Source organism: Lepus europaeus, chromosome 11 (assembly GCF_033115175.1).
Source record: "Lepus europaeus isolate LE1 chromosome 11, mLepTim1.pri, whole genome shotgun sequence".
In the NCBI taxonomy this organism is placed as follows: Eukaryota; Metazoa; Chordata; class Mammalia; order Lagomorpha; family Leporidae; genus Lepus; species Lepus europaeus.
Window position 1 is genome coordinate 30445864 of NC_084837.1, and position 10129 is coordinate 30455992.

Consider the following 10129-nt stretch of genomic DNA (forward strand, 5'->3'; position numbering starts at 1 on the left):
AGGTTTACTGGATGTCAGGAAGGATGAGAAAGGGATTTATGATACATGCTGTCCAATGGCCTCAGTTTTTTCTTTAGAAGAGTAAAGTGTTTAGAGAAGAAAGTAGAGAATGGGATATAGAGCCTAAGGAAATTGGAGAAGTTCCAAGAATGTTATTGTTTCTACTTATACGTAGGGAGCTATAATGATGAAAATACACTGAAAACATTTATGAGTAATTATGCATGTATGTTAAATATTGAATGGACCTTTAGCCACAACACTCAAAGCATCATTCATGTCAACACATTAAATTACAAATCTAACTTCAAAAAAGAAACTCTCATTAGAACTGGTTGCCATTTGCCTCAAAAAAAACTGAAAGCCTTTATATATTGCATCCACTTACCTAAATTATCTCTAGAATTCCATGACTTCTAGATAATACATCATCATAAACTCTAGTCATCTTTTTTTTTTTTAAGATTTATTTATTTTTTTGAAAGGCAGAGTTAACAGAGGCAGAGAGAGAGAAAGGTCTTCCATTTATTGGTTCACTCCCCAAATGGCTGCAATGGCCAGAGCTGTGCTGATCCAAAGACAGGAGCCAGGAACTTCTTCTGGATCTCCCACATGGGTGCAGAGGCCCAAGGACTTGGACCATCTTGTACTTCCTTCCCAGGCCATAGCAGAGAGCTGGATCAGAAGTGGAACAGCTGGGACTTGAACAGGCACCCATATCAGCACTGCAGGTGGTGGCTTTACCCACTAAGCCAGGGTGCTGACCCCCAAAACTCTAATCTTATCATCACTGATAGGTTTTGGTTTTCTCCCCCCTACGCCAACCAGGTTTCCAATTCTCCAGCACCAACTGGATGTCAATTGAGTTTTGACATTAACTTCCCAGTTGGCCTGGACCCCATGTTTAAGACTCCATCTCACAAGACTTTCCCTACTTCAGATGCCAGCCTTTGTCATCACCTTTGAGGTCAGTGAATTAAAAATGATAGTTTCAGACATTGTACTCTCTACCACTTTTCTTTCTAGATTATTCATTTTAATAGATGCATTCTGCTATGGTTTGAAAAATGGTCCTCCCAATTCATGTCTTGGAAACTTAATCCCTAGTTTGGAAGTAGGAATATTAGGAATTGATTAGGTCTTGGGGCACTGCCTGTATGAATGCATTAAGGCCCTTATCTCAGGAGTGGGTTAGTTATCACAGGAATGGGATAATTAAAAAAGGGGGAAGTTCAGCCTCCTTCTCCTCTCTTTTTGTATGCTTTCTCACTGTGTGATACCTTCTGCTGTGTGATAATACAGAAGGTCCTCACCAAATGCTGCTTTGAAATCTTGGTTTTCCCAGCCTCTAGAACCATGAGCCAAATATACTTCTGTTGTGTATGATTTACCCAGTCTTCAGTATTCTGTTATAGTAGCAGAAAACAAACTAAGAAATTGGTATCAGAAAGTAGGATTATTCACTGTAACAAATGCCTGAAAATGTAGAAGTAGCCTTGGAACTTGGTAATGGGTAAATACTGGAAGATTTTGGAGGAGTGAGCCAGAAAATGCATAGATTGCCACAAAGCATGAAGGGCAGTTCTGGTGAGGGCTTGGAGGAAGAGGGGAGCTGGAAGGCAAGTCAGAATCTTCTTAGAAAGATCATGATCACAATGTTGTTAGAAATATGATTAGTAAAGACTGTTGTAATGACGTCTCAGATAGAAATAAGTAATTGGAAACTGGAGTGAAGGCCAGTCTTGTTAAACATTTGCATTTGGTGTAACATGTCCTAGAACTTTATGGAGTAAAGAATTTAAAGACAATGAACTAAGATATCTGGCAGAAGAAATTTCTAAGCATCAATGCTTTCAGGCTGCTGTGTTGCCGTTTTTAATTGCCTACAGTGAGATGAAAGAGGAAAGAAATGACTTAAAGACAGAATTTACAATTAAAAGAGAAGCAAGTTGGAGAGATGTGGAAAATTCACAGCCTGGTCAGGTAAAGAGTGAAAAAGTGTGTTTAAGAGATCAAACCAAGGTTATGACCGAGAACCGTTGGCTGAAGAGATTAGCGTGCGTAGAAGGAAGACATATTCTATTCATCAAGTCTATTGGAGCTAGACTCTGAAGGCATTTCAGAGATCCTTGAGGCTGCAACTCTTATCACAGATCCGGGGTCTCTCCAGGTTCACTGCCCAGGGCCTCACTGGGCCTCTGCTCCCTGCCTTCTGAATGTAGCACTCTTTGGCCACCACAACTGTAGCTCAGGTGGATCCAGGTGTGGCTTGACCTGCCTCTCTGAAAGGTACACGTGGTAAATTTTGGCAGCACATGTGTGATGCTAATTTTGCAGGCACACAGAATATAAGACCTTTGGGAGCATAGCTCCCTCCTTCTAGATTTCAAAGAATATCGTGGTCAACTCGAGGGACCAGTGAGAGACTTGTGGCAGAGATGGAACCAGTACAAAAAAGCCCCTACATATACAGTACTGAGCAGAATTGTGGGATAAGTTGTGAAACTTCTGAAGAGAGTACACCCTAGGATAGTGCCTGGTAGAACCATGGGAATGGGATTGTCCTCAGTCCCCCAAAACTTTAGAGCTACCAACATGTAGCATTAGCCTGGGAGACATTCAGGCATGAAACTCCAATATATGAGACCTGCTGGGTGCACTGAGCCCAACAAAGTCATAGGAGCAGGGCTGCGTGAGGCTTTGGAAGCCTAAAACCTAATTCTGTGTGCCAAGATACAGACATGAAGTCAAAGGAGATTATTCTACAATTTGAAGATTCACTATCGTGTTCCCTGTTGCATTTTGGACTTTCTTAGGATCAGTTACTCCTGTATTTTTTGCCCTTTTCTCCCTTTTGGAATGAAAATGTCTACCCTATGTCTGTATCACCATTATATTTTAGAATCATGTAATTTGTTTTGACTTCACAGTTCACAGCTGGAGGGAATTTAGCTTACGCTGAATCATACCTTGAATTTCACCCATATCTGATTTAGATGAGACTCTGGACTATAGACTTTTTTTTTTTTTTTTTTTTTTTTTTTTTTTTTTAGGTTTTATTTTGTTTATTTGAAAGGCAGAGTTACATAGAGAGAGGGAAAGACAGAGAGGGAAAACACTGGTTTACTTCCGAAATGGCCATGATGGTTGAGACTGGACGAGGCTGAAGCCAGGAACCAGGAACTTTTCTGGTTCTCCCATGTGGGTGCTGGGGACCAAGGACTTGGACCATCTTCTTTCCAGGGCACATAAGCAGGGAACTATATCAGAAGCAGAGCAGCCAGGACTTGAATCATTGCTCTGATCTGGGATGCTGGAGTCACAAGCTGTGGGTTTAACCCATTGTGCCACAATGCTGTTCCCTGGGCTTTAAAATTTTGAGTTGATGCCACAATGAAATAAGATTTTTGGAGCTACAGAGATGGAATGAATTAATTTTGGAGGCCAGGGCATAATGTTGTGATTTGAATGTGTTTCCCAAAATTCATATATTGGGAATGTAATCCCCAGTGCAACAGTGCTGACAAGTGATTAGGTCATGGGGACACTACTCACATGAATTAATTTAGACCATTTTTCCAGTTGTGGTTAGTTATAAAAGGGGGAAGTTTGGCCCCCTGTTCCTCCTCCTCTCACGTGCTCTCTCATCATGTGAGGCCTTTTCCTATGTTAAGATGCAGCAAGAAGGTCTTCACTGGGATCTTACAGTTTCCAGCTTCCAGAATTGTAAACCAAATCAACTTCTATTTTTGATAGTTTACTATCTGTGATGATCTGTTTTTATAACAGAAAAATACTCCATTGGTTCTTTGTGTCCTTCAGGATTTTCATTCCATTGGACCAGTAATAAATTAGTAGAACTGACTTTTTTTTTTTTTTTTTCCTTTTTGACAGGCAGAGTGGATAGTGAGAGACAGAGAGAAAGGTCTTCCTTTTGCCATTGGTTCACCCTCCAATGGCTGGCGCCCGGCGCCCGGCGCACCACGCTGATCCGATGGCAGGAGCCAGGTGCTTATCCTGGTCTCCCGTGGGGTGCAGGGCCCAAGGACTTGGGCCATCCTCCACTGCACTCCCTGGCCACAGCAGAGAGCTGGCCTGGAAGAGGGGCAACCGGGACAGAATCCGGTGCCCCGACCGGGACTAAAACCCGGTATGCCGGTGCCGCAAGGCAGAGGATTAGCCTGTTGAGCCACGGTGCCAGCCAGAACTGACTTATTAACCACCACATGTCTTCAGCTTTAGTGCTTTCTCAGCATACATTTCAGGAATATCACTGATATCATTCCTTTGGATAAACACATGGCTCTCTTGCCCTTCTGTTCCTCCATCATATTTTTCTAGTTACATTCAGCTGTCCATATAAACCACGGCTACACCTAAGCAGTGAAACATACCCATCTTAGCTGTTGTCACTTGAGGCCCTCAGCACTCCCCAGGAACCACTCTACATTTCCATAGTCAATTTATTCTCTTACCGGGGTCTGTGTCACACCTGCTGTGTCCTTAAAAACATCCCAAGTCCTTTCTTTAACCTTCCAATTCAATATGATTACCTTATCTCTTATTCTACTGAGAAAATAGAATACAAACATGGTATGGTTTTAGATCTGAGACCAAATTACCCTCTGGTTCCCTTGGTTTTTCTGTTTCACTTTATAGCTTCCTCCTCTTATATGTTTTACTCTTAGTAGTAAAAATTGTTGGAAAAATTGCCTATACTCACCGTTTTCCTCATCTCCCATTCACTTTTGAACCACCCCACTACCTCAGTGAAACTTCCCTTGTTAAGATCAAAGTATTCCAATATATCGGTATGTTTGGAAAAAATGCGCATTTTTAATATAAGCAATGCAGTAAAACTGACAAAAGTAGGCATTCATTCACTATTGTATGAATCAATGTATGTTGGGTAGAAAATATATACTTTTTGCTTTTGCAGTATTGCTTTTGAGAACATTGGCTACTTTTCCTCAACTTTTTGAGGCAAAAGACCTTAGGGTGTAAAGAATAAGTACTCAGGTGCCTATTATCCAGCTTAATAAGCTATTAACAATACTTTTATTAAAGTCTTTGTATGGACCCCCACCCCATTCTGTCTCTCTCCCCAGAAGTAACCACTATTCTGTACTTTCTATGTATTATTTCTTTGCTTTTCATGAAATTTTGCTGTATACTGTATGTGCCCCAATATATTATTAGATATTACATATTTTTATATAAATGCAGTAATGCTATATGTAAGTATGTATTCCTCAAGATATGTTTTTTCACTGAGTAGCAAATTATTAAATTATGTGTGAGTTTGCATAACAATGCTTTGATTGGTGTGGTATTATGACATATGGACATAATACAATTTTTTCTTTCTATAATGAAAATTTTTATTCTGATTATTGAAGTTACACACATTCAAGAAAGTGTACAAATCCCACATCTCTAGCTCAGTGAATTATCCAAAAGTGCATGTTACAAACCAGTTCAATATACAAAACACGACCAGCACAAAAAAGCCACCCTTGAGCTCCCTCCCCAAAGGTAACCACTATCCTCATTTCTAATTTAGACATTAGTTATATCTGTGTTGGGAACTGATGTAAATGAAAGTATATGGAATTTTTTTTGAATATGAGTGACTTCTCTCAATTTTATGTAAGATTCACCCCAGTTGTATGCAGCTGTATTTTGGTTTGTTTATATTCATTGCTCTGTAGAATTCTCTGATATGATTTTACATGACTTATTTATCCATTTTATGATTGATGAACACTTGGATTGTTTCCAGTTTTTGACTATGATAAAAGTACTGTGAACATCCTTTGAAATACACAAATGCAAGCATTTTTCTTGGGTGCAAAGAGTGGGATTGCTCAGTCATAAGGGAGACCATACCTTATTTAATCATTCTGCTTTTGATGGATGATTATATTGTACTGCTATGAACATTTCTGTGTATGTGTCCTAGTGCAAAACTGCCTACATAGGCATTCAATGGAATAGATACACAGGAATGAAATTACTGAGTCTGAGCATCTGTGTATCTTCAATTTTACAGATAATGTAAATTTTTTTCCAGAGTAATTTGTACAAGTTTAAAATCTACCCAACACAGCCTGCATTCCTGCTCCACATTCTTAGCAACTCCTTCATTTTTGCCAGTCTGTAAGATGTGTCATGGTTTATCATGACTTTAAAATTTGCATGTCCCTGATTACTAAGAGGATTGAAGCTTTTTATTTAAGCACTACTTCTGTTTTTAAAATTGAATGTTTTCTGCTTATTCTTCAGTGTGGAGATGTACTTTCCTCAGAATGACTCTTGGATTGGCCTGGCACCACTAAACATTCCTCGCTATGAATTTGGAATATGTGTTTTAGATCAAAAAGTGTATGTTATCGGTGGTATTGAAACTAATGTGCGTCCTGGAGTCACGATCAGAAAGCATGAAAATTCAGTGGAATGCTGGAATCCTGATACAAATACCTGGACTTCTCTAGAGAGAATGAATGAAAGCCGAAGTACACTTGGAGTAGCAGTACTTGCCAGAGAACTTTATGCTTTAGGTGGTTATGATGGACAGTCTTATTTACAATCTGTAGAGAAATATATCCCCCAAATAAGAAAATGGCAACCTGTGGCACCAATGACTACAACAAGAAGTTGTTTTGCTGCAGCTGTGTTGGATGGAATGATATATGCCATTGGTGGGTATGGTCCTGCACACATGAACAGGTATTTAACTTAATCGGATTATGTGTATTTGTAGCATTTTTAGAAGTATCTTTAATGATAGTTTATGAGTTTTAAGCAATTTGTGTGTACAAATGAACTTTATTTTAAAAATTTTTAAGTAATATTGGAGGTATTTGGAAAATTTAATCTGCTCCATGAATGTAATTGTTTTTGTTTTATGTGAATGTTTAATACACACTTAAGAATCAAAACCCCCCAAAAGAATTAAATCCCTCATGCTAAATTTTCCATGTAGTCATTTAGTAGAAATGACTAGATTTTAAAATTCAACTGAAAATAAGACAAAGCTAGACAACTTTAGATTTTACAAGGTGGTAGTGTATATGATATGGTCTTTTATACCACTGCTTAATAGAATAAAGAAAAGGAAATATTCCTATATGCCAATCAAATCCTTTAATGTCGTAAACTAAAAGCCTTATTTAAATCTTCCTTTCTGGACTCTTACCTTATATGCATGCATTTATCATGATGCATCTGAGTTGTGTTAGTCTGAATTACAGATTTCTATATTCAGTAGTTTATGAATAAAGGGTGAAAGATACATATGAGAAAATTAAAATCTAAAGTCACTATTTTTATGGAGTATTAGTTAAAATTCTGAAGCTTTGATCTTATTCTGATAGGGTCATAGTCAAAGTGGAAGTTCTCTCCTCCCTTCAGAGAAAGGTACCTCCTTCTTTGATGGCCCCGTTCTTTCCACTGGGATCTCACTCGCAGAGATCATTCATTTAGGTCTTCTTCTTTTTTTTCTTTTCCATGGTGTCTTGGCTTTCCATGCCTACAGTACTCTCATGGCCTCTTCAGCCAGATCCAAATGCCTTAAGGGCTGATTCTGAGGCCAGAGTGTTGTTTAGGACATCTGCCATTCTATGAGTCTGCTGTGTATCCCACTTCCCATGTTGGATCCTTCTCTCCCTTTTTGATTCTATCAGTTAGTATTAGCAGACACTTGTCTTGTTTGTGTGATCCCTTTGACTCTTAGACCTATCAGAGCCATCAATTGTGAACTGAAATTGATCACTTGGACTAGTGAGATGGCATTGGTACATGCCACCTTGATGGGATTGTATTGGAATCCCCTGGCACATTTCTAACTCCACCATTTGGGGCAAGTCCGATTGAGCATGTCCCAAATTGTACATCTCCTCCCTCTCTTTTTCCACTTTTATATTTAACAGGGATCACTTTTAAGTTAAAATTTAAACACCTAAGAATAATGCCTAGAGCCTAGGGAGATTACTGACGCCATGAACAGGAGTGTCAAATTGTTAAGTCAGCAACAGGAGTCACTGTGTACTTACATCCCATGTGGGATCTGTCCTTAATGTGTTGTCTAATGTGCAGTGATGCTATAACTAGTACTGAAACAGTATTTTTACACTTTGTGTTTCTGTGTGGGTACAAACTGATGAGATCTTTACTAATTATATACTGAATCGATCTTCTGTATATAAAGATAATTGGAAATGAAAAAAAGAAACCTGGTGTTAAATTGGAAATGGCATAGAAAATTAATTAATTAAAAAAATTATATAGGATCTCTGTCTTTAATGTGCTGTACACTGTTATTTAATGCTATAACTAGTACTCCAACAGTATTTTTTTCACTTTGTGTTGCTATATGGGGGAAGACTGTTAAATCTTTACCTAATATATACTAAACTGAAAAAAATAAATAAATTCTGAAGCTTTGGCCGGCACCGTGGCTTAACAGGCTAATCCTCCGCCTTGTGGCGCCAGCACACCGAGTTCTAGTCCCGGTTGGGGCGCCGGATTCTATCCCGGTTGCCCCTCTTCCAGGCCAGCTCTCTGCTATGGCCCGGGAAGGCAGTGGAGGATGGCCCAAGTGCTTGGGCCCTGCACCCCATGGGAGACCAGGAGAAGCACCTGGCTCCTGGCTTCGGATCAGCGCAATGTGCCGGCCGCAGCGGCCATTGGATGGTGAACCAATGGCAAAACGGAAGACCTTTCTCTCTGTCTCTCTCTCTCACTATCTACTCTGCCTGTCAAAAAATAAATTAATAAATAAAAAACAAAAAACAAACAAAAAAATAAAATTCTGAAGCTTTGTCGACAACAGATGCCCCAAAGAGTACATGTCTAGTGGGTAAAGAGGTATGTGTTTTATTGATTGTGAGCATTGTAATGAGAGTATAATTTGTTAACTGAATCAGAAATGATGACATAACAGCCTTTCATCTATACATTTCTATTACAGTCTAAGTATTCCTATATATATATGTATACATACATATATATATATATATATACACATATAATTTTTGGAGTTGAAAAAAATATTTCAGGTCCAGATAATTCATTTCTGTCTATGAAATGCATTATCTGGCTAAACTTTATAAGATATTATGTAATTTAATTTTTAGATATGTTCTTGAAATTTGAGGTCTTGTTACAGTTTATCCCTGCAATCTTTTTTTTTTTCCAAAGATTTATTTATTTATTTGAAAGAGTTACACACAGAGAGAAGGAGAGGTACAGAAAGAGAGAGGTCTTCCATCCATTAGTTCACTCCCCAGATGGCTGCAATAGCCGGAGCTGCACTGATCCAAAGCCAGGAGCTAGGAGCTTCTTCCAGGTCCCCCACATGGGTGCAGGGGCCCAAGGACTTGGGCCATCTTCCACTGCTTTCCCAGGCCACAGCACAGAGCTGGATTGGAAGTGGAGCATTCGGGACTCGAACTGGCACCCATATGGAATGCCTGCACTATAGGCAGTGGCTTTACTTGCTATGCTACAGTGCTGCCCCCCCTCCCCATCCCTGCAATCTTATCAGCAAGAATCTAAACATTTGGAACAAACTACTGTTGTTTTATATTTATTTATTTAAGCTTTAAAAATTATAGTGGGCTTTAGTTTTGTTTTGGCAGGAAGAGTAACATAAAGTGTCTGTTAATTAATTTATTCTTTTGTGGATATTTGCAGTGTGGAGCGTTATGACCCAAGTAAGGATTGCTGGGAGATGGTTGCATCCATGGCAGATAAAAGGATTCACTTTGGCGTTGGTGTCATGCTAGGCTTTATTTTTGTAGTGGGTGGACATAATGGTGTCTCACATTTGTCAAGCATTGAAAGATATGACCCTCACCAAAATCAGTGGACTGTGTGTAGACCAATGAAAGAACCCAGAACAGGTAATAATTTTATTAATTTCCAAACTACAGGGCATTGCTCTTCTTGAAATATAAGAATAAGGGTATTACTTATGTAGAATAAAATTTTTTGTGGTAATCATAAACTAGCTGGACAAAATTAAAATTTCTTTGATCTAATTTTAATATGCCACTGTGCATGTTAATCATTTCTCAAAAGGATAATAGAGCATATTTTTAAAGAAGCTTGTTTTTGCATATAACAG

The 10129-nt window shown here is 38.9% G+C and overlaps 1 protein-coding gene across 3 annotated transcripts in view; it reads left to right on the forward strand.

The window, feature by feature from the left end:
* Nucleotides 1–10129, forward strand: part of KLHL28 (kelch like family member 28) — a 35835-nt gene that overhangs the window by 22260 nt on the left and 3446 nt on the right. For all 3 annotated transcript variants that reach the window (XM_062205216.1, XM_062205217.1, XM_062205214.1), the window contains exons 3-4: nt 6286–6729; nt 9697–9905. In XM_062205216.1, coding sequence (XP_062061200.1) covers nt 6286–6729; nt 9697–9905 — 653 coding nt within the window. The remainder of the gene's footprint in view (nt 1–6285; nt 6730–9696; nt 9906–10129) is intronic.